General features: G+C 44.4%; 3 protein-coding genes across 4 annotated transcripts in view; 2 read left to right on the top strand and 1 right to left on the bottom strand.

Moving 5' to 3' along the window:
* Positions 1-9258, top strand: part of CARHSP1 (calcium regulated heat stable protein 1) — a 35256-nt gene extending 25998 nt beyond the window's left edge. Inside the window, exon 4 of the mRNA XM_080617387.1 lies at positions 8526-9258. Coding sequence (XP_080473513.1) covers positions 8526-8688 — 163 coding nt within the window. The 3' untranslated portion in view covers positions 8689-9258. The remainder of the gene's footprint in view (positions 1-8525) is intronic.
* Positions 9259-11315: 2057 nt separating this feature from the next.
* On the bottom strand, positions 11316-19086 carry PMM2 (phosphomannomutase 2). 2 transcript variants are annotated; one of them, XM_080619190.1, is made up of 8 exons: positions 19005-19086; positions 18609-18720; positions 17483-17559; positions 16522-16613; positions 16219-16318; positions 15227-15302; positions 14246-14361; positions 11316-12454 (listed from the first exon to the last, which is right to left on the bottom strand). In XM_080619190.1, exons 1-8 carry the CDS (start codon positions 19071-19073, stop codon positions 12353-12355), a joined length of 744 nt encoding a protein of 247 aa, XP_080475316.1. In that variant the 5' UTR covers positions 19074-19086; the 3' UTR covers positions 11316-12352. The 2 variants fall into 2 exon arrangements, with proteins under 2 accessions (XP_080475316.1, XP_080475315.1); XM_080619189.1 differs by lacking the exon at positions 18609-18720 and having other exon boundaries at positions 18763-19079.
* Positions 19087-19978: 892 nt separating this feature from the next.
* TMEM186 (transmembrane protein 186) lies at positions 19979-21501 on the top strand (the record flags this gene model as incomplete). Its single annotated transcript, XM_080619118.1, is given in 2 exon segments — positions 19979-20002; positions 20006-21501. Coding segments are annotated over 2 exon segments (795 nt in total). The 3' UTR covers positions 20777-21501.
* Positions 21502-24448: the final 2947 nt, after the last annotated feature.

Below are 24448 nucleotides of genomic sequence, written 5' to 3'. Positions count from 1 at the left end.
TTCTTTTCTACTGAACCAGGACTGAGCCACTTCTTTAAATGTTTCTTATTCAGGTACCATCTCAGAACTCAAATTCAAAAATAGCTGATGTTTCTGCCTCAACCTGTTAGTAAAAGGTGCTATTATTGAAGTACTGAAGGTTTCAGAACATTGTGTCCTTTAATTAGTCTGATTGTATTGGAATTGTTGGAAACAGCTTTTAGTGCTAGAGGGTGGTGGTATCGCTGTCTCAATTCTGATGCAAGGCAGCACTGGAAAGATGACTTTAATAATGCCTTCCATTTCAGTTTATTTCACAGTGAATTAGAAACATTGCTCTTTATTAATGGGAGTTGCTTGTTGCAGCAGCATTCTATAACCATCACTGTGGCTTCAGGGACTTTAATGCCTCTGGTTTTCACAGTGTGAGTTTTGAGATACTGCTTATGTTTATCACATGATTCTTTTCTGCCTATATTACTCAGTTAAACCTGGATGTGAGACAGACATCAGTCTGTTCTCTCGTGTGGCGTAGGCATCTACTTGTGAGGTGAAAGAGGGTTGTTTCTCCTAAATCAGTTCTTCCTGAAAGCTAGGATTTCAGGAACGTGGATAAAATGGTTTGCTGGTTTGGATTCAGCAAGTTCCTCTGTGTTCAGCACTGAGCTGTGATGATTCGTGAAGGTTTCGAGCATTGGGACCAGGTGCAGATTATCTTGCAGGACCTATTTTGCAGATGAATATGATTTTAAACATAAAATTTTATGTTTATATTTTTCTTCCCTGTGCTTTGGGGGAGATGTAAGGTTACTCTTCAATGAAAATATCTTCCATAAAATGGGATGTTTTTTTCCCGTAAGTTTCCATTTAGTTTTGTAAGATAATAAAACTTAGCATGGCATTTCCATTTCTGTAAGTGAGCAGTGGTCTAAAAATAAGATCAAACGTGTGTCATTCGAAAGCTTCTTCACTTGGCATCCACAAAAGTTTCAATTTCAGTACCTGTGCAAGACTTTAAGCTGAATGTGGACATGTAGGCTTGTTTTATGAGTGGAACCTGCAGCAAAGCTGCCTTACTTTGAAGTAAATAGATAAGCATAAGAAATGCCAGGTGGAAATGCAGGTTTTAAAGGTATGTTTTGTCTCTGTGGCTTTGTTTGTTTTACCAAATGGTGTGATCTGGTGGACAGGTAAGAGCCAGCTCGTGAATTCTGGCCTGGAGATGCACAGCCTGGCACCAGGCGTGGGCTCACTGCTGCTCCCTGCATTGCATGCACAGCAAGTCCTGGTCCCTCGTGTTGATTGGAAACAGTTCTCAAGCTGGTATCAAGAACTGTACTAGGAAAATGTCACGGCTCAAGTGTGGTGAGATTTTTGTTGTTCTCTGTTTCATTCCTCACCCTTCTCCAGAGCAGAAAACATAATGTGCTTGCTAGTAGTGATGTAAAACCTGAGCTAGCAAGCAAGGGGATGGAGGAGTTGCTGAGATGGTGATTCCCAATAATGTCTCTGGAATGCTGGAAGCAAGGCAATTTCATGTGCCCGGAGTGAAAATTTTAAAAAGCCCTTTATGACACTTGTAGCAGTGACATGAGCTGGTAATGTTTTCATTCCCACCAGCCTGTGTTGTGAGCCACTACACCTAGCTGATGGTGTTATTGTAGCATCAGTGCTGAGAACTGTATCCTCCCGGATATCTGATTCCTCTGCTGCCATTCCATAGTGGGACTGAGTCAGCTCTTGCAAATAGCAGCCAGGCTGGTTGTTGCTGAAACTGATTGCTCTGGAGGCTTCAGTTTCACTCTCTTGCCACTCTTCCTGTGGACGTGGGATGTTTCCAGAGAGAAGATGGATAACCCCTGCAGTGCTGACTGTGGAGGCCTTGCATTGTGCTGCCTGTACAGGCTCATATCAGCTGCATTCCAAACAGGGTCCTGAGGGCACGGACTAAGGTGGGTGAGTTGAGGTGGGGTGCGGGTGCCTGTAGGGCCAATCAAATGATGCATTTTAGAGCACTTCATAGGAATCCCATTCTTCTGCCTTCCCAGTGTATTTGGGAGTGGGCAAATGACGGATATTTCTTTACTCTCCAGGCTTTTGTGCTTGGCTGGGGCTTGGCCTGAAGCCTGTGCACCTGCAAGGGCAAGCAGGGAGGGTAGTGCACCAGAGAGCAGTGACAAATGGATGACCACACTCTTGGTTTTTAAAGATTTTATTTTGCAAAAGCAGCTGATCTAATGGAACAGAAAAATCACGTGCAGTGCTTGCGGGTTTTCTGCAGTACTTGGCTCCAAAGGGGAAAATGCTGCATTGCAGAGGCCCTCAGGCTGGATTCCCAATCCCATGCTTAATGATGGCTTTGGAGATTTGACATTATACTTCGCCTGGGACACTGGCATGCAGTGCCTTTGGGTCCCTGGAGAGATTTGGAGTTTGATGTGCGTTGCTTTTGTGTTGTGATTGTGAGGGATTATGCTTATAGTGGAAATGAATAGAACAAGGATAGCCTTTTCATAAGGGCTTCCCACACCCGCTGGTTGGCTCAGAAAACTCACATTGCACTGGTGCTTGCAGGAAATCCAGCTTGCTGTGGTCATAGCAAAACCTTCCCAGGATCTCCACCTAAATCATATGAACTGTAATAGGTCAAAGCCAAGAGTTATGCTCTACCTGCTAGCCAGGCAGGGGGCATTCAAGAAGACTGTGGCCACCTGAAGATGGAGGTTCTTCGTGGTTAGTGAGCACAGAACATAACTGCCCTGGGCTTTGGTTTCCAGATGCAAAAGCAGGTATTATTGTGACAGGATCCAGGTCAGATGCTTGCGGGAACAGGCATTTTCTGTGCCTCTGAGTCCATGTAGGCATCTTTGGAATGCTCTGCCTCTTGTGATTGCCAGTTTCTTCCTCATAGTGCGTGATGTGCTGAACTAGCTGCTGAAAATACATATAGAGCTGTAAATATCCCTGAAGATGGATTCAGAAGGCACATCTAGAGATCTTAGCAGAGCTGACCAACAAGATGATGCATGCCCTGTGCTGGGAGGGTAGCACAGCTCCTGCCCTAGCAGGAGATCTGGGAAGATCTCTGCAACAGCACAAAGACCAGGAGGCAATCACATGGCAGAGACCTTGAATATTAACAACTGGGTTTCTTCAGTATTTGGATCTCTTTACACTTGTCTGTCCCCATTATGAGTGTGACTGGTGGGTGAGAGGCAGCCCTGCTTCTGCTTTGCCTGATGGCCGGCTTGATAAGGTCATGGCCTCTCCTTGCTGATGCATGCTTACCCCAGCACTGCATTCAGGATTAGTAACTCTTAATAGTTCATTATTCTGTTATGTCTTGCTGTTTAATAGAACTATGGGTTTCCTGGGCAGTGTGTTAAATCAGCTTTAAGAAGCCCACAAGATAAGACAGCCCATTGATCCATGGGACCCATGCAGATCCAGCTGCATGGTCTGATCCATGGCAGGCTTGTTGACCAGCAAGGCTCTGAATTCACTGCAAACTCTTATTCAAAAATGTTTCCATGTGACTTAAGTCTTTGTCCCAAGAGGTTTAACTAGAGCCCTGGAATATGAATAGCAGCTGTGAGAAGGAAGAACTAGAACATTCCTTATTTAGGTAATTTCCTAATAACCTCCCAGTTCCCTAAAAATAGTGCATGATAAAAAGCTCCCCTGTACCACACTGGCACGGAGATGGGAAATGGGAGTTGCTGGATAATCTAAACCTCACTCTATTGTGTCTCACTCTGACACTAACATCAGGAAAGCATTTCCTATTTTTAGCTTAATTTGTTGAAGTATCTGAAAGTTCCTGAATACATAAATATCCATTATTTTGAATAGAAGATGCATATGAATCTCTTAAACAGCAATGAAAATCTCCATCTTCTAGGTCAACATTTAATATATAGCTAGGGTAAAAGTAAAAAAAAAAGCAAACCAAACAAACATCTAAAAATATTTACTCAGTCTATAACATCAGAAAAGTCCATGTTTAACTTCCTCTACCAAATTATCCAGGTAGCTTATATTATATAGTGAGTGGCTATTGTAGGCTGAATCTGTTCTAAGATCTCTGTTTACTTTCTCTGATCTTTTCCAGTTCATTCCCCTCCCAGACTTAAGGCAATTGCTTCCTGATGGAAGATCTTCCTGAAGCTTTGTGTAGGGCTCTGCCTCCAGTGCCACACCCCCTCACCACCTTTCAGTGCTATTGTATTGTTCTTTCTTGACACCACCAGTACTGCACAATCTGGATGTTGTTTGTTCCTGCTCCTAAGCCTCGGGTAGTGATAACAATGCTGGACTCAGTCTGCGTCTATCCCAGAAACAGCATTTGGTGGGCAAACACTGTACTGGGTACACCATTCACAAACAGGTTTACTCAGGCTGCAAATTAAGACCTTTGTCCTCTCACTTTTCACATGAACTGGGGGCAATGAGTTAAGAATCTTGTATTCAGTAGCTACCAAGAATAACTGGTAATCAGAAAGCTGAAGGAAACAAAAGAATATTTGATCTGTGGGAGGAAAGTTTAAAGACCAAAGGCATGAAATGAAATTCGAGCTTTTTGTGGCCACAACCTTTTTGTGCTGAATAAGGACAGGCCTGGTCTTGATGGGGTAAAGTCACCTCTACAAACTTGAAATAAGACAAACTGGGGGATGAGAAGAAGCTATGTTGGGGTTGAATCAGGTTTTATTACAAGCTTCAGCCTCCTGTAGTGTCAGCTTGGATAAGGAAAAAGCCAAGAAAGGATCTTGATGCTGTCAGTGTAATGCTTGGTCCTGTAAGAAGCGCTTCCTGATGGAGAAAAGTGTACCTTCTGGGTAATGCTGTGCAGATTTGGGGGCTGATGTGAGCTATTTAGAAGGAATGGGAATAATTAACCTCATGATTCAAGCTTCAGAAATTCGTGTAAGCAAATGTTTGCTTTATTTTCTCCTGTGCAGACCAGGGGCCGTAGAAAGTACCCCAAACAGTCACATAGTAAGTGCTGAGGGGTGCAGCAGCTTTCACTGATAGCTGAGAGTGCATCAGCCAGTCCGGCCTGGTCCCTTTGCTTCTGCTTTCCCTCACTGCAGGCTGTCAGATGTTAGGCATCCCATTTCTGTGTGTGTATTGATTCACTTGTTCTTACTTTCTTGGAAAAACCAGACCATTTTGGTTACAAGTACACCTATAACCTCTTTCTTAACAGAACCCATCCTGGTATGTATTCATACTTAAATTTTAAAACAAAGTGACCCCAACAAAACACCTGTCTGTGTTAGCACTCAAGCTGTATTTCTTCCTCACTAGACTTCAAAGATTTAAGTGATATCTAATTTACCTCTATTTTTCAAGGAGCGTAAAGCCCTGCCTTTGTGTATTGGCACGTGTTTGGTGCTTCAGGAAACAGTGAGAGTCCACTTTAGAAAGAAACCAAACCTACATTAACCAGACCTACTGATACCTTTTGCAGATTTCGGGTATTTATGTTGCTAACTGCTTCTCATCCTGTTTTGCAGGAGCTTTTAAAGAACAAGTAAGGTTCCTGTTCATTAAAAAAGCTTTTCAACCAAACATCAGATCCCTTCCTGGGCAGGGCATCCATTTCATTTGATGCTTGCAAAGTGGTGACTCTCAGCTCACTACTTGCTGTGCATGTGCATCCCCTGTGCAGCAATCAAAGGCAGTGCTTGGGGCTGTGAAATGAGTGGCTGTAATACCCAGAGGAGATGCTGCTTTAGTTCCAGGCCTATGTTAACTGCTCTGTCTGTGCTCTTTGAAACACGGTCCATAGCTGGCCTCTGTGCTCAAAGCAACATGAAGAAACATGTTTCATTACAGCTTGTTCCAGTGGCTCAGCTGCACTGGACTCAGTATAGACTTTCCACTTCAGCTCATGTTGTCTACCTTCATTACGTCTGAGCTGGGAAATGTTTCTGCTGACTGTTTTGCTAGTACCATGTTTCTTTGTACAGATAAAATGCCTGTGCTGTATTGCCTTCCACTGAAAGATGCTGTCTTGCTCAGATGGGACTGACATCCTGCATGGGTTGTCGTGTGAGTTACTGTTCATGGTAAAGTGGTTTTAGCTCAATAACAACTATTCTTTTGGCAACCACGGATCTTTGAAGAGATTCAAGTGGGAAAGATGGTGTCATTCTTTAATGGCGTTCCTATTTTCACTCATAGCTTGACCTTCTCCTGTGTCTCTTCCTGGGGCTTCACATCTGCTTTTCAGGCTTTGAGACAGCACAGGTAGCATCTTCTCATCCTTGCTTGAAATCCTCTGTTTAAAGTTGAGGTAAACTGCAAAGAATTTGGTGGCAGATTCCTTTGGTAGTAAGAAAAGATAAGCTAATGTCTGACAGTGAGTACTGGGTGTGCAACCCCTCCACACCTGAAGAAATCTTAAACCTGTTAGAAATGGGGAAAGTGGGGTATAACGAAGGCAATAATTAAAGAGTGCAGCTACAGCAAGATCTGACATGTGGGAGCTTCAGCACAGCCTGTCCAGTGTGATACAGGGCTGGGCTGACAGCTTGGCCTGGAGACTTTGGAAGTAAGTAAAGGTCAGTGGTGTCAGCCTGCATGGGGAAGAAAGGGCTGTCAGGTCTGGTGAAGGAGGCTTGAGCATCTTGGGTTTTCTGCCTTCAATTTAGTGCCACTTTCCCAGACACTGCTCTGAAGAGTTCAGCTTAGGACGTGCCCTCTTGAGTCTGATTCCTGCAGTCACAGGCAGCTCAGGAGTAAGGGTGTTTATCCCAGGGAAATCAAGTCTGAAGGACTTGTGTTACAAGCCACAGGCCTTGGGAATGCCTTTAACTTCCTATAGTGGGTTTTAGATCCATATTTAGATACAGCAGCAAACAGTAACTTTTCTTCCGAATTTCCCATGGGAGAAGTTACACTTTATGGGTCAGTTTTTGCTTCCCTTGTGCATGCCTGCTTACCCTGTCTCATCCCTGAGTACAGGCTGCTTCTGCTCAGCCACAGCCCGATGCACCAGCTCCCTGAGCAGCAGTGCACAGCAGATGCATAGGTCAGAGGGGAGCAGAAATAGAGGCAGCCCTTAAAGGGAGAACGTGTTGGAGAGGCAGTGCGGGAGATGGAGCTGAAGAAGTTTTGCAGACAGCAGGGAGAAGCAAAATCTGATGTGAAGTTAATACAGGCAGTGAGGGCCAGTATAGTTATCTCCTCTCAGTCCTGCCAGTCTTTCCTGCAATAGAAAAGCTGTAACAAGAATGGGTCATAAGGCAAGAGTGGATTGAAGGGCACTGGTGTAGTCTTAGATTCCAGAAATAGTTGTGGGGTAAAATTCCTGGTGGTGTGAGTATGCTTCCAGCCTGCTCCCAGTGAAGGCAGATAACATACCCAGTGGTGTCTGCCCCATTTCTGACCTAGAAGACTTGCTTTCTTATTTTGCCCTTACCCCATATCTTGCTCCCAGTGTGATGGAGAGTACACGAGCAAGTCAGACCAGTTGGGCACCCGGTATAATTTACAATTAGTGTTTATCTGTGCACATATACAAATGCTGCTGAAAACCACAAGCAATCTAGAGCCTACATTGTCAGAGAAGGGAACCTGAGCGTGGGATGGTGTAGGTCTGTTGAAGGGAAGGTGAAGCATTCCTTTCTGCTGTTGGAGAATCTGGTTGGAAGGCATCTCTGCCTGTCTGTTTTCATTGGCACATGCTGGGATCTGTATTAAAAAGCTCTGATCTTGACTGCAGGGGTGGAGGGGAAGCAGGATGTTACCCTTGGCAGTTGTGTCTTGTCAGTACGTTTGCATTTCCCCCTGTCTCTCCAGTTAAAGGCTCACACACGGTAAGGAATGCAGGGTGTGAGTCCTGCAGCATTGCATGTCCTCATGCTGGAAGAGGCTGGGTAGGAGTGAGCGACCCCTGAACCTCCTCCGGAGTGCTGGGGGGCAGTTCCTGTGGTGCAGTGTATCACCCGGCTCTTTTCAACATTACTTGCTGTGAAAAACCCCCGTTTGAGAAGACCCAAACAGTTTTGTTGTCATCCTCCAGACAAACTGTGTTGTGGTGTAACCTAAAGGAAAAGTAATGCCTGGCATGGTGCAGTCCGTCTGTACCATGGAACAAGACAAAGAAGGGAGGGAACCCCAAACAAGCCAAACTTCGAAAGCTTATGTGAGAGAATAAAATAAACCCCACACCAACTTCTCTAGTTTAAAACACAAGCCTCAAACGGAGCGCCGAACAGTGTCAGCCCTGCCCTCTAGTGCTGCTGGCGAGGAAAAGGCGGCTGCAGGGTTCCCCGCAGCGCTCTCCAAGGCTCGTTGTTTTTAAGCCGTATTAAATGGGGAGATAGTTGTGTGTGGTGGTGGTGTGGTCATAGTGTTCTCATAGGATTTTGCTGCAAGACGACAAAAATCAACCTCTGGCTGCGGTGAAAGGTGGGCTCTATAGAAGCCCCTGAAATATCTTGATAATAATTGACATAAAAGATATTGTGATAAAAAAATAAGCGGCAAAAGAGCATTGATGTGCTTTATGGTTAACTGAAGCTTCCCCTCCACAGCATTGAAGGCGAGTATGTTCCTGTGGCAGGCGATGAAGTCACCTACAAGATGTGCACCATCCCCCCGAAGAACGAGAAGCTGCAGGCAGTGGAGGTGGTGATCACCCACCTAGCTCCTGGAACCAAGCACGAGACCTGGTCGGGGCACGTCATCAGCTCCTGAGGCGCCCCAGAGGGAGCACAGGCACTGCTCAACACCTGGCTGCAGTGGGCCTGTGCTAAGAATACCTTGTGTGTTGTGCAGGAGGAAATACTGCCTTGTCAATAAAGCAGCAGCAGGCCAGAATTAGTGGTGTTACAGCTGAAAAACAAAACAAAAAAAAAGGCAATTCAGATGCTAATGAAAAAAAAATTTAGCGCAATGTGTTTACAAAACTGTGTTTTAAAGAGAGCTGGTGTGTGCTTGGTGGAGGAGGGGAAGCTTGGGGTTTCTCTTTTATCTGGTGAGCTGGTGCCAGGAAATGCCCAGGGGACTCAAGGAGAGGTTTGGAGGAGAGCTTTGGCCATGGCAAAGGCACCACTCTGAGGCCCTAGAGGTGTGTGAGCACTGTGTTCCCTTGAGCTGCTCTTCCGTAAGGCTTGGAGTATGCTTCCTGCTGGGACAGTGCCTTCACACCTTGGCTTGGGCAAGGGAGAGGTGTTCACTGCTGCTACTGCTTTGCCTTATGGAAGGAAGCTCACAAAAAAGCAGCTACAGCAGAGTGAGAGTTTTCCATCTGGTGGTTACACTCCCATGGCCCCGGCTGGGTGCCCTTCAGGTGCTCCCTTTGCAAGTGGCATGCCTGCATATGAGTGGAATATTGTGGTTTTAAAGCCTGGATTGTTTGTGAATCTATTTAGGTGCCTTGATGGTTGATTAGCAACAGATTTTATAGGCCAGTATTTAAAAAACACACCTACAAAAAAAATCAACCCAAAATTCAAAAATTTTGCTTCAAGGGAAGTGGTAGAAAACTGTAAAGTAGTGGGTGCTTCACAGCCTCTGTGTCTGTATTTAGACAAAGCTGAAGATTACCTTCTTGATGGCATATAGTTGAATGCCTGCCACAGTATTGCTCTGGGCAGGCAGAGTAACTGTACCTCTGGAAAGCAAGTTGTATGCTGTTCGGTATCACAGTGTATGCTGTTCAGGTGCAAGTGTGTAAACTGCTGTGGGAGTTCCTGAACAGGCTCAGTGGCATGTCTGGGTGAAGCAGATTCTGCAGCTGCTCCATGGAGCAGCCCAGTAGGATGTGATATGATCACCCTTGCCCTGACTCTTCTCTGCCTGCAAGATTTCATGTAGTTGTAGTGCAACTTAGGTCTGTCCCTGTTTGCCTTCCATTCTTTTATTTTCCAAATGAAGCATTTTTCTCTGTTATGTTCCTAACAGTGGATTTTTATTGACTTTGCAAATAAAGAAATAGAAAAGATGGCATCACACTCTCCTGTTAGTTGTGTGACAGGGTAACTCCAGCTGCCTAGTGCAGTTTTAGCAGCCACTTGCTGTCATGAAATGTCTCAAGACATTTAAGGTGCCTGGAGACATCTCCAGGTGTCCAGAGGTTAGTAACTACTGTGGTGGTTGTTCTACTGTGGCTGTACCTGCATTACACTGTAGTGTGAAATAATGACTCACCTGCAGTCGGGTTTGGGAGTTCTACTAAGACTCTGTAGTGATGGATTTAACACTGGTTAGCTTGTTGGAGTAACACAGGCTGCTTCCTTTACAATAAATGTGACCATTGTAATGCTTCAACATATGTCTTCAGTCTGCTCTCTGCGTAGTTGGTCTTGAGGTAGTGTTAGAGAACACAGGTGCTGCATATGCACTCCTGCATGATGATAGTTTGAAATGCTTTAAAAAGCACTGTAGTATCAGCTGACTGGCATTACCAGAACAATTAGGGAGTATTTTAGCAACTTTTCTAGCTGCTTAATTGGTTAGTGTATGATATATACAACTACTTCTGTAAATACATTTATTTCCATTGTATAATATTTAATATTAGCTCTTATTTATATTAACATACAGTAGGGGGGAACAAGGAGCTACAGCACAGCCTGGCCATTTGAATGAGGACGTGGGGGAGGAAGGCAGGCCAGAACACTTCAGAAGGGGCTCCCAGGACAGAGCGGCCAGTGTTCCACAATGGTGCAGCAGCTTTAGCCAGGCTTCAGAGGACATGACCCCAGCTTGGGCCTGCCCTGCTTTTTTGAACTCACACTAGGAAAGGTTAGATGGAGACAAGGGATGAGACATCATGGGATGCTGTGCTTTGCTTTCTGTTTTTTTTTTTCTCCTCTCAGAGACACAATGTTTGCTTCTCATCTGCTGGCCTCAGAGACAAAAGATAAACCTCAGCTATTGGCAATGGCTGTGCAAGACCCACTAGCGAGCTTTTACCATTCAAGTATGTGCAGGTATGTGCACACAGGTGATGGTATTTGAGGCTGTGTTCCTGCACAGGGTATTTTGCATAGGTAACATCCTACAAATACAGGACACAACCATGCAGCAGCATAATCAAACCATCAGATACTTCCCAAGTGCATGCACACAAAGCAACAGCTGCTAAAATCTGGCCACCTTTACAGAGCCTCTGGGCACTACAGGTGGTTATGGCCTGAAGTCTGCTCCCATGGAAATGGTTGAGACTCAATTACTCTGGAGGCAGGCACATGAAAAGGGTGTTAGAAGACAGATAGTTCCCATGCAGAAGGGCAACACAGCTCCCCCACCTGTTCTGTAAGCCCTGTGGGGATTATAGTTTGTACACAAACATGGTGTTCTCCCCTTTTTTACTGCTTAAGTACCACGTAAACTTGGAAAGATTCAAGTCAATCATTTCTCTGTACAGACAAACAGCACACAGCAGGTCTGCTTTACATATTTTGTTTACCAAAATGACAAATAGAAATAGTAATTTTTCATTATGAGATTTTTATTCTTCTTTACTAAACTGTTTTAAACGAGATTGCTTTCCTAATGCCAGATGTGACAAGTAGTATTAACAGTTACAGATTGTCACGCTTCAACTTGAAATTTAATAGAGTTTACATCTCTGTTCTTAGCACTAAAATCTCACCTACCCTTAATGTTCTATCGGGAATGTTATCAGTGACAGAAATGTATTTTTCTGTGGAGCTCAAGATTTAATTTTTATAATTTTTAGATTTAAAAACAGTCTGCAGATAGTATAAGTACCAACAGCTGTACTGTGCAGTGGCACCGCCGCTGTACTGAGGAGTAACTTCAGCAGCAACTGGCCCAGCTATTTTAGTGGTGGTAGAACTGATGCACGTTCCGACCACGCAATTCGGCCTTCCCAGCCCCAGAGAGAAAGAACACCTCTCTTTTACTCATCTTCCAGTTTTAAACAAGCAAATCACATCTGCCTTGTAATTCATGATTTTATAGCAAAAGGTAGTATTTAAAAAAACCCCAACCAACTCTAAAACATTCATCTTTTAAATAGCAGCTTAATAAAAACAAGGGATAAAGCCTTGCCGGCTAATTTTGAGATCATAAATCAGATTATTTCCCCCCCCAACGTAATTAGTTTGCTAAGGAAGTTTACTGATGTCTTAAGACCCAGCCCAAACTCCACAATCAACAAGAAAGAAAACAAAGTACCTGTGTGAATGGGCACAGGGAAAGGATGGTATGCAATGAGCTCTGCTGTATTCTACCACTGAGCAACAAAGTACTTCCCTTCAGTAATGACTGACCTGCACAGCACTTGCTACTCATGACCAATTACAAAAAACCATACAGCAGGAAGACAGTTTTGAGTTAGTAGGGTGTCTTAACCATTTTATCAGTGTGAATCCTAAAAGTCTTTTATTTAAAAAAACAGCTCTTCACAGATTCTTCTTGTATCCTGTGGGGATGTGACGCTGTGGCCTTCTGTTCTGGAGTCTGTGTAAATTTCATAGTCATTCCCTCCCTGAAAACAGAAGAGGAAAAGAGCAGAGGAGGATTTAATTGTATTTAACTTAATGTACAGTCACAGACTTGGGTTGGAAAAGGGACACACAAAGGAAGTTATGGAAAGAAGGGGCTTTTTACAAGGGGGAATGGCTCTAAACTGACAAGAGTGGAGATCTAGATTAGATACTGGAAAAAACTTCTCTGTGAGGGTGCTGAGGCGCTGGCACAGGATGCCCAGAGAAGCTGTGGCTGCCCTATCCCTGGCAGTGTTCAAGACCAGGTTGGACAGGGCTTGGAGCAACCTGGTCTAGTGGAAGGTGCTCCTGCCCGTGGCAGGGGGTTGGAACTGGATGAGCTTTAAAGGTCCCTTCCAACCCAAACCGTTCTATGCTAACACTGTCACGTCTGAGATGTCTTCCAGAAAGCTAAAAACCTGCAAACCTCCAGTGTGAGATTTTTGATGATGTATTTATAGCACAGCTCTGCCAAACCTTCAGCTGAACATTACACACTTGCCTGAGAACTTCCTGGCCTGCACATTAGCACTGGTAAAGAAAGAGTAGAGCTTTACCTCTGTTTATAGTTTGGTGTAATTGACCTTTAGAAACTGTTTGCTTGTTAATACCAGGGTGTAAAGCTTGTTACAGGACACTATACCAGCACATGGTATTTGTAACTTCTTTTGCATTATCCTCTTCCTTCCAACTTGGTCTTCTTTCCTTTTAGTTATACATCATTGTTAAGACTTGAACTTTTGCTATTGCAGTAATGTTTTGGCCTTGTGGCTACTGGTCTGATGTGACATTTGTAACTGGTTTCAGATCACAGAATCCATTAACGGTCCTTTCACAGCTGGTGCAAGGGGCAAAGGCAGAGCCACTTGCATGAGCAGAGCCCCATGAAAGTTGCAGCTTCATGCGCTACAGGAAGCAGTTTCCTAATGTTTATAAGTTGTTTGCCACATGGCTTCCCAGTGAGGCAGCAGCAGCTCTGGCTACTTCCAAACTTAAGATACTGCACTGCCACTTACAAGGGTTTAAAATGACCTGTCCGTAGCTCTATGCCAGAGGGACAGGTGATACTTTTGCAGCTCGTTTCAAGGGGGGAAAACCCTTTAAAGCTTCTTTTTCTTGTAAAATTTGGCCTTTTTATGCTTATAAAGCTATAAAGTTCTTTGTAACTTAGAAAACTGTAAGTTCCTGTAAAACTAAGACTTTTCTGCTAAATCTTAGGCTGACACCATCCCTCAGCCATGCTCAGACAATCTTCATTTCACCCTTGTGCTTGCTGTTGCACTCACTGGCTCTAGACAGGTCTCTCTGCTCACTGTTTAGAAAAGCCTCTAACTTGCCCTGCAGAGGTGTTTAGCTCAGCCCAACGCCTAGGGACAGGGGTTATGTGTAATTTCAGCTCCTCAATGTGGAGACAGAGTGGTTAGCAAAGGAATGGTATTAAATTAAATGGAAAAATCAATGTTTAATAAACACCAGCCAACAAGAACCATCAATCTACAATAACCAAATGTGATAATGTTTTACACAGTCATGTCACCTAGGTTTTTAACAGAATTACAGAAGTTCAATTTAAAACCAAACTCTATTAAGTCTGTCAAGAACATGGTGTTCACTTCAGGAAGCAGAAGTGACACAGCTGTGTCCCAGCACTGCGCTGACCAGTAAGCCAAAATGAGGTAAACAGAGACATATGTTTATATTCTGATTTCAGTTCCTGTCAGTTGGTTAGAACCCACAGTGCTTGTGCTTCAAAAGAAAAGCTCTGAAATACACGCACAAAACAGTATACTCACTGGCATAGTCTTATCTCCGAAGAAATAAATGGTCTTGTATCCATCATTGGCAACGATTCCTAAGCAGTACCGCTTATCCCAGCCATCTGGGAACACATCAAAGCTTATCTGGCCTCCTAGGACAGACATGAACCAAGCTGTTGTTAATGGTTTGTTATAATTTGTTTGTTTTGTTAATGTTTTACTATAAGAACACATTCCTGAGGGAAGAGTAAGTGAAAAAACCTAAACTGGGTCAGATTTTTGGTAGAGGGAGCTCTGCAGAAGTCAGAGATGTTGTAAGACCCTGCAGTTAAGTCTTACAGCAAGTGTTCTGTAGGGTATCAGTTATTAGTTGTGATTTACAGATTACTGCTTACCCATTAAACAAATATGAAGGTCTTAGCATGTTCCCAAGCACTCATGGCTCTCAAAATGGAACCTTTGTTTAAAAATTACATTTAATCTTTTTAACTTTAGAAAGAAACTACATGACTGAATACAGCCATTGGTCTGTGTACAGCCACAAGAAACACATGGAAAAGTAATTCCCCATTACATCACTTTTATCTTTAAGACTGCACTTGCTTTTGGATTTTCTTTCCTTCCTCACACAAAGCTACAGTGCTGAAGAACCAAGGGCTATAGGAACAGTACTGATGGAGCATTTCTGATCAAAATTGGTTTGCAGAAACAACTCAGACTAATCAGAAGCACGTAATATGCTTCAAAATGGGCAGAATCAGTCACCCAACTGACAATAAAAGACAACGAGCTGATGACAAGCAATGATGTTATCTCTGTTGATGGATTTCAATTAAAATCTACCACATGAAAGTCTAAGAGGAAAAAGAGGCTTAGTCTTGCATTCAGTGCCTGCAGCCACCCCCAGAGAGAGATCTGTCATACACAAGGTAAGTCATATCCTCTTATGGCTATGACATATCCTAAGTGACATTTAAATTAAATGACATTTTAAATTACATTCTTTTAATATGATACCTATAGAAAACGTGAGGCCTTTTCCTGCAAATTCTCTTCGTAAATCAGCTACAAATTTCTCTCTTATATGTTCCTTCTGTTAAAAAAATAAATGCACAACAAAACCAAACATCTGTATTAATTCATCAATAAAAAGATAACCCAAAAAACCACCCCCAAAACATCCAAAGGTCTGAGTAATCAGGATTGGTGTGCTAGAGCCATGTTTTTATTATCACTGAAAGCACACTGAGAATATTTCCACTTTAATTGGTTACCAGCCTGTCAAAAATGAGAGCTAAACTTCATTTAGATGCTGTGTTATGTACTTTTCTAGCTGAAAATCTTAGGATGCCAAGGAAGTATGCTTTAACTCCTGGTAAAATTCAGTTTTACACATCGGTAGACAGGGGCATAGGAAGTCTCAAAACTGGTATTAATCTTCTGATGCCATATAGTGCAAAAATGGGAGTATATGGGTATTTTCGGAATGCTTTGGGCTTGAGTATCTTTCAGCATCCATTAACTGAGATCCAGGCAAAGTCTTCTTTTGAGGATCTGAATCTCACTTTTTGTTTTGGGTCAGAAACAGTTGTGACAGTGTAGCAGGGAACAGAACTCTGATACCACGGCTCAGATTCATTTAGCTGTGTGCAAAGGAAAATAAATGGTGAAGAGTTTGACCTCAGCTTTTAAATTCTGCTTTAAAAGGCTTTAAAGAGTTGACAAGAAACAGAATAGTTTAATTGATTTGCATGGATACAGGGTGGTATCCTAAAGCTCCACATAAGTATGGTTTTATCTCTTTGTAATCATTGTTCACTAGTGCAACAAACAAAGTATTGTTGATTTCCTGAAATCTGAACAGAGAAGTTGGTTAAACCACATGGAAAGGGTTAAAATGAAAAGAAAAATTAGAAAGGCACAAAGTATAAAAGCTTTTTAAAACTCATAAGCTGGCCATAACTGCCTCTTCCAGAAGAGCTGGATAGTTGTCAAGAGTTGTAACTCACTTTATCAAGTTCATAGAACTCAACTCGTTCTTCCTGGCTGCAGCTTCTTCCAATGGGAGACACATTTAACATCCCGTTCCGGAACTCAATAAAAGTGCCCCTGAAAAAGAATTGGTTGAGACAGAAAATAGATGAAAAATTGGTCGAAATACTGAGTATTACAATGAACTTGAACAATGAATTTTGGTTTAATTCCAAAACCAACAAGATCATTAGTTTTTTGCCAAGCAGCCTGCTTTACACATGGATGTTCAACACTATAGCACACAGAACATGGTGACACTGGTGTGTGTACACACGTACCTTTTCTTTGGCAGTTTAATCTTTGCAATGTAACTCAGGCAGTAGTTGATCAGATCCTGAAGTATGTCCTCGCCCAGGTACCCCTGAATGCTCTAACCAAATAAACACCAATCAAGGTCCAGAATTAGAGATTCTAAAAACACGTCATGTGGAAAACACAGATACTGTATAATTGGGCACAGTTAATACCACAAAGGAACATGCCTTCAGTAAGTAGCTCTCAGTTGATTCACACATGGTGCTAACTGAAGGCTCTCATTTTTCTCTTTGTTTACCTCCCTTTTTTAAACCATAGCACCAAACTCTTATTCAATATGAATAAAGAATAAAGCTGGAGGTGCAGACTGTCATTACATGAATCAGAGTGCCAAATGAAAGCCAGATGACCAGAGAGCTGGAGCACGTCTGCTCTGGAGACAGGCTGAGAGAGCTGGGCTTGTTCAGCCTGGAGAAGAGAAGGCTCTAGGGAGACCTGAGTGCCTTTTTTTGTAGCCTAGGGGGGCTACAAGAAAGTTGGAAGGGGCTTTTGACAAGGGTCTGTAGGGACAGGACAAGGGGGAATGGCTTTAACCTGACAGAGGGGAGACTGAGATGAGCTCTTAGGCAGAAGTTCTTCCCTGTGAGGGTGCTGAGGCGCTGGCACAGGATGCCCAGAGAAGCTGTGGCTGCCCCATCCCTGGCAGTGTTCAAGGCCAGGTTGGACGGGGCTTGGAGCAACCTGGTCTAGTGGAAGGTGTCCCTGCCTGTGGCTGGGAGTTGGAACTGGAAACTGGATGAGCTTTAAGGTCCCTTCCAATTCAAACCATTCTGTCATTCTGTGATCTGTTACAGAGGTGACACGTGAAAACAGCAGGCACACTGGCCTTAGTTAGAAGGATGATTATAAGGGACTGCACTGTAGCCACAAAGCAAAGTTTTGTTTAGAAAATGTCTCTTCCATGTCACTGGTAAGTTCCCTTACCTGCTTGCACAAGAATTTCCCATCTTTGTAGGCTACAAGACCATTTTCTGGAAAAACGTAGTCAAATTTTTCAACCACTACAACCAAACAAAAAGACAGTAACTTATCACTTCCCCTGTATGTTTAATGCTGAATTGTATTACACATTATTGCTGGTTAAAATCCAGCAAACATTAGATCACACAGAATGAAAGACTCAGCAACATAACACTGAACAAGAGATCTCATTTCACTCCATGATTAGCACACACCTCAAATCACATGAAGCCTGTGGGTTTGCTTAAAGGCTGTTCCTCTTCTGCAAATATGCCTCTTTGCATCACATGATAAGGAAGTGAGTGACTTAACACCTCAAACATTACAAAAGCCTGGCATACAGCCTGGCTAGAGAGCAAGTCAAGTACTACCCTCTGAGGTTTGTTTTCTCAGTGTTACTAATTTGCAGCAGATGTCAGACTTGTGAGGGTCTTACTATGATGCAAGGCCAGGCTGGAAAGGGCCTGGCACAATCTGGTCTAATGGAGGGTGTTCCTGCCCATGGCAGGGGGCTGGATCTGGGTGAGCTTTAAGGTCCCTTCCAACCCAAACCGTCCTGAGTCTGATGATTCTATGATGATATGGCTTACTGGAGAGCACTTGTAAATCAAACAAGTTCTGCATTACTTGGGCATTACCAAAGGCATATTTGTGTCATCAGTTAAATAAAGACCATTAAAGGCCACCTTATATACAGAAAAGGAAATGCCTCTCAAAGGACTGAAGCCGAGAGCCCATCTCTGCATCAGAACCCTGCAGTTAACAAACCCAGATCCTCAGGGAAGCGCTCCACAGCTGAGCAGCCTGCACCTGTACATGTTCTGTAAGGAATTCCACGGTGGTCAAACGCCCTCCCACGGTACTGTCACCGAGTCAGGATGTCACTGTTGGTAACAACCCCTGAACAAGATACCGAGGTACCTGCAAACGCAATCACAGGCTGCGCTAACGGCTTGTAAGTGGCTCTTCAAAGACCGAGTGTGACACAGCAAAGCCAGGCAGCGCTAGCAGCGCGGCGGGACCATGGACAGGGTTAACTACGCTCAACCTCCGCAGCCTCCCGCGCCCGGGCTGCCGCCGCTCTCCTCACCGTCATCCCCGAGCTGTTCCTTGATCTTCTCGAAGTCGGAGCCTCCCACGACTCCGACCTTCACCCTCCGCCGCAGCTCCTGCAGGAACGCCGCCATCTCCGCCGTGATTTTCTAAGTGCCAAAACAAAGCAAGCTCTCTGTAGGCGTTCTTACCGTGACACCGGCACCTCCAGTTCGCAACAACGATTAAACCAGCCGCGCCGTGCGGATCTTTAAAAAGGGTAAGGTGTTTCGCCTTAAACGGCCGTGAGCACATCGAGCACCGCGGACAGCGGATGCAGCTGGCAGCCCCTGAGGAGCGGCCCGTGCCCACCGGGAGCGGAAGCGGTCTCGGTGCCCAGGTCCGGTGTGCCCGCCCCAGCGCGCCCCTCACGGCCCCGGCGCGGAGCACTCGCCTGTCGCGGCGCGGTGAGGGTGCCATCCACGTCGAACAGGCACAGCGCGGACCGCTCTGCCGCCGACATGGCTCCGGCCCGGCCCGGCCCGCCACACGCGGGGCACGACGGGAAGCGGGGACACGCTCCGCCCGTGGACGCTGTGGCGCAGGCGCATGTGGGACGCTGGAGCAATGGCAATGGTGAGCGGGGTGGTACCTTAACCCTTTCCCCTTCCCTTTTCCCTTTCCCCTTCTCTTGTCCCTCTCATTTCCTTTTCGCTTTCCTTTCCTTTTCTCCCTCCCTTTCCCGGGCGCGGGCTGAGCGGTGCCGCCTGTGAGGCGCCGGCAACGGGTCTGGGCCGCCTCAGTGAGGAGTGGAGCCGCGGTGTCTGCCGCCGGCCTCCCGCCCTCGAGGTGCAGGCGGGCTCTGGAGCGGTACCCTCGGCCCGGGGCCGTGCCCGTTGCTGTCTGCTTGGTTTCGCGTCCTTGCAGGAACGGTAGGGAGCGTGTGCCAGCGTGAGGGCAGCGCGGGAGTTCCCTCTCTTGCCTTTATCTTCTGTAGTCCCGCACGTTCCTCGTGTTCCTCAGGGCGCTCTTGCGGCGCGGCCCTTGCTCTCCTCCATTGTGGTTAGTTAACTCTTTTCTGTTGCCCTAACATTGTTATTGAAGTGATTATTTAACACACCGCTGGCTAGCAGCCCCACGTTCTTTTACTCTCTTTGCTTAGAAGGCAGCCTGTGGTGCTGATGCTTTTACTTCGATGTCGCTCAAAGTGAGGCAGTGATGCCGTGAGGCTGTGTTCAGGAAGCTGGCTCTGGTATCAGCTATGTTACCAAAAGTGTTTTCCCTTCTCAGCTGCAGGCATGAATACCAGCTTCCTAACATAACGCTGGTTTTAAGTACAGTCAGCTGGGGCTGCTGCTTGCGGTCCTTGGGTGCCTGAGGAGCAGACTCTGAGCTGAAGGGGATTTGGTCATAAAGACAACTCAAATGATGACCTGTGGGAATGTTTCCCTATAGGCTAGGCTCTGCAGAATTAGGACTAAGACCTGCATGGCACCAGCTTTCGGGAGATGTCTACAAAAGGAGCTCTGGACAAAGTCATGGAAAAAGGAGGATGCTCACCCACCCTGGTTGTGTGCTTCATGGGTGCATTTGCAGTCACAATTGTGTGGTCCAGGAGTGCGTTTGCAGTCACAAAATCAGCACGTTAACGGAGTTAATAATTATCCCAGGAGACAGCGAGAGCTGTCTGCGTGTCTGTGCCACTCGGCCCCCACTGCTATGGTCAGGCAAAAGGCAGCAGATGGGAAACCAGAAGAGTTCAAGCTGGTGTACAGGTTCCCAGGGATCAAGTACTGCCGGATGCTGTCCCGACTGAAGCTGCTGCAGACCGGCACCACCCTGCTCATGCTGCCGCCTGTCTGCTACCTCTACCTGCAAGGCCATGTTTCTCAGGGTGTCTTCTTGTATACAGCTGGCATTGCATTCTTTGCTGGTACAGTGCTGTATGGTATGAGCTACTTTTTCAGACGAATTATTGGATTAATGTACTTAAGTGAAACTGGCCGTACAGTTAAAGTGGCCCACTTGACGTTTTGGGGAAGACGGAATGACATTTACTGTCCCCTAGAGACAGTGATACCTCTGGATGAAGTTGGAGATAGCAAAGGGGAGCTGCTTCTCCAGTTCAAACGCTATAACAGTACAGATGTTTTATATTTTACACTTAGGTTTGGCCAGATTGTAGACAGACAGAAGTTTATGCAAATATTTGGAGAACCTGAGTGATACAGCAGCTAATTTCCAGTGATTTTCCTTGTTGCATGTTCATTGTGCTTATTCTTCTGTGAAGTTTCACTACCAAAGTGACATACTTCTGTCATTTTCCTGTGCAAAGCTAGCTGGTAAGTGCACTCGGTTTAGAAAGTAGCAATGGTAAAGAGCAATCCACTGGATTAAGCAGCTTTGTAGCTTGTTTAAGGTATGAGCAGTGTCTCTTCCATGTCAGATAGTGACGTGCCTGGTGCACTGCCACCAGCAGTTCAGTCTAAAGTGTCCTACTTGGAAGGTACAGTGGGAGGCTGTATTAATTACTGCTGCTGACCCCAGCTGTTCCTGCTGGCCTCTCAAGTGGGCCTGAAACAGGGAAAACTCTTGAAGTGCCTCCAGGACAGCCTCAATTCATTGTTTCTTTCAGCACATTTCAGTTTGTCTAGGAAGCCTCTTGAAATTAAAACTCATATGTACATACATACAACAATGCTGGATGTCAGGGAGCTACATGCTCATGCATTAATGAAATTGGGGTGACTGGGAGGAGAATTATGCAATGCTGGATGCAGTGTGTTGGGTCCCTTGGCAAAGTCTTCCAGGACGTGAACGTAACGGGGCAAAACATGTTGCAAGACACATGGCCAGTTCAGGTGAAAGGGTGAGGTACTGATTGGGATGGTATTTCAGGAGCTTCTCATAGAAACCAAGGGAAAACATACCTAAACTGTAAACTGTGATGCTGTGGATTACAAGGACAGCCTGAGAACCTTTATTCACTTTGGATCCTCATGATCATCTGAAATTTGGACCTGCTTTGCACATACTCATGTTTGTGTTTGTTTTGTGAGTGACATTTAATCAATGCTGTAACAAGAGCTGCAAAAACTTCAGTAAATGTTACCAAAATTATTGTACTATGAATGAAGCTGTCTTCTGTGAAGGTTACTATATAGCCTTGATGCGTTCACCCATTTGGGCATATTTTAACATCAAAAGCTCCTTTGCCAAATACTCTTTCCACACCCTAGTCCCCAGTCTGAGTTTACCTGAAAGGAAACAAAAAGAAGTATGACATCTATGATCTGAAAGCAATGTTGAATTAAGGCTGGAAATGTGTGCTTTGTATTCCATTGTGCTTGCAGGGCTGAGTACCTGTGTCTGTGACACCGTACACTGTGGCAGTGGTCTAATTCCATAGTTGTTGGCATGATTCCTCCTTTTGCAAAACCAAAACAGTAGAAATGAGGAGCAGGATGTAAAGCCGTATCCGCTCACTCATTGAGCTGTCAGAAGCCAATGAACTCCATACGCTGCTCTTCTAGCTGTTAATTCACAGCAAATAAGCCAACCCTTGGAGTGTTCTTTTCCCTGTGAATTCCTCATGCATATTGAAACTTGCATCTCTTGGTGGATCAGCAGATGCAGGTAAGTAAAAACGCCATGTCACTGCATGGGCTAACTCTGATTTACTATTGATTTGTGTTGAACTTTTCCTAATGGAAACTCCATTCTTTTAAATTTTGGCTGACACTGTATGGTAAAGTAATAGCAAAAGGAGAAATGTTCCATGGCTAAAACACCATGGCAGCAAAATACAGTGGACTGTATGCATGCATCATGTTTTTTTAAGGCTTATCTTCATTAGAATATATTTAATATGTACCAGTGATTCAGTTTAGGCAGGTACTAGGTGTAAAATGAAAAGCCTGGAGAAGTTCCATTATAAATACTTTATTTAAGAATATTGATTACACGAGATGTCATTTGTTACGAATCTGTGTACAGTTACTAGTTACACCATGAAGTGTAGTTAAGTATTTGTTTCAACATCTATTTGGCACTGTCCACAGAATGCTGTAAACAATAGTAACTTTATATGCTTCAGCTGCAGTGCTTCTTAAGTTATTCTCTAACATGATTTCATTAACATCTTGTACACAATTATACAGTTACTGAGTGTCAGTAAAAATTATAAAAACACCTAGAGTATTCATAATAAAAGTGAAGATGTGGTAAGACTTCAAATTACTGGACCCGTGCTTCTGTAAAAGACTTGCTACAGACATTTACTAAAACTACTGCACTGATATGTTAAACAAACTAATTCCCAAAATGCTGTCAAATACAGTTTTCAGTTTGACTTTCATCTTGTTGGTAATACAAGGACAGTGATGACAACGAGGTTGTGCTGAACACCAGTTTCCAAGTCCTTCCCCCAGATTTCTACAACCTCTGTTCAAAAATCTGCTCAGGTTCTGACCAGCTGGTACCTAAATTCCTGTTTCTGCAGAGGTTTACAGAAATACCATTGTTTTTAGGCTAGCAGAAGTGAGTGTACGGGGGTTTCCCAGTACCAGTACTCAAGAAATAAAATGGGAAACCCACAATTAATACTTCTTAAAGCAGGTAAGAAACCTCTAACATTTTGGTAGTTGTATTAAACGTGTAGATATTTTAATGCTCTGTCTCATTATGTACTTAAAAATTGTGGCCAGATCCTAATAGGGCAGCTTTAAAGTCCACTGTGGTCCCTGTTTTTTGGTGCACAACATAAAGTTAAACTTATTAAGCAAAATCCAGATGTTTGCTAGCCAAGAAAAGGGGGGAAAAAAAGGCACTAGACCTAGTTCAGGTCAGCCTTAAGCAAACAACAAAGAGCACATAGTAAAGAGACATCCAAAACAATTCTGAGGAGAAATGTATTGACAAACAACACTTTTTGATCTGTGGCCTTCTAGAAGATCTCTTAAGTATCAATGACAGGATAAACTCTTAGAACAAACACAGAATTACTTTGCATCACAGATGTGCAGTTAGGACTAGGACTTCACTGTAGTGGCTCCCACGTCAGGTAATTGGCAAGATCAAGCAATTCTGCTTAGTAGTTCTCCAAAATGCCTCAAGTATTTGTGTAGAATGTGTAATAGATAAATGAATGCCTATTGTGTGGTTCGGGGTAAATGGTAGCAAATCATTCTGGGTTGCTGAGAGGTGGGAATAATGTGCTTCAAACAATTCTCTAAGCTTTCTCAAACTAGATACCTCGAGGTGTAGTCTTCTTTGCACAAGTCTGATTGTAAGAGAAGTCAAAAGTTTTAAAATCTAGGACAAGGGAAGAAGCATGAGTACTTGAGTTCCATGTACAGCACTGCACATGTGGCTGAGTGCATTAGTGCCTCTGAAATGATGTGTGTGCAGGCTGAAAGCTGGGCAGAGAGTAGCTGATGGTGTCCTGATCCAGTTGGTATTGCAGGAGTTCAGGTGCATAAAACTGTAAAACATTGTGTTTGGCAGTGGGGGAAGGCAGAGTTTTCCTTAAAACACTGGGTTTATTCCAGCTACCATTAGAGAATGGCACTTTCTGTATGGCAGGCTTGTGGCTGTTTCTGGATACAGGAGTAAATGTGCCGGGATTACCTGTGCAAACAGACTGTACCAGGTCATATTTAGACTAGCAAATAGTCAGGACCATGAATGTAGAGAGAACTCTGCAATTAGTATGACCCAAGCCAGAAGATGGAGGGCCACAGCACCTACGAACGCACAGTGCGGGACAGCTGCATGTACCTGCTGGTGCCCAGTACCAATGCTCTGCCTGGGTCGAGTTTGCATGTAGCAGCTTGCCTTGTTCAGGATTACAGACAGAACACAAACCTTAGTTTATGACTTTACACTTATCTCGTAAGT

The sequence above is a fragment of the Psittacula echo genome, assembly GCF_963264785.1.
Source record: "Psittacula echo genome assembly, chromosome: 5".
Classification (NCBI taxonomy): Eukaryota; Metazoa; Chordata; class Aves; order Psittaciformes; family Psittacidae; genus Psittacula; species Psittacula echo.
Note: the sequence above shows the minus strand (reverse complement) of the source record. Positions and strands in the feature narration are given on the sequence as shown.

What these genes read in the sequence shown, in the direction of transcription:
- PMM2 (XM_080619189.1), bottom strand. Translation starts at nt 19,030, where the DNA reads ATGGCACCCTCACCGCGCCGCGACAGGCGAGTGCTCCGCGCCGGGGCC. An exon ending in ATTAAACTGCCAAAGAAAAG is followed by an intron (nt 16,319 to 16,521) that starts GTACGTGTGTAC and finishes ATTCTTTTTCAG; the next exon opens with GGGCACTTTTATTGAGTTCC. An exon ending in AGGCCTCACGTTTTCTATAG is followed by an intron (nt 14,362 to 15,226) that starts GTATCATATTAA and finishes TGTCTGTCCTAG; the next exon opens with GAGGCCAGATAAGCTTTGAT.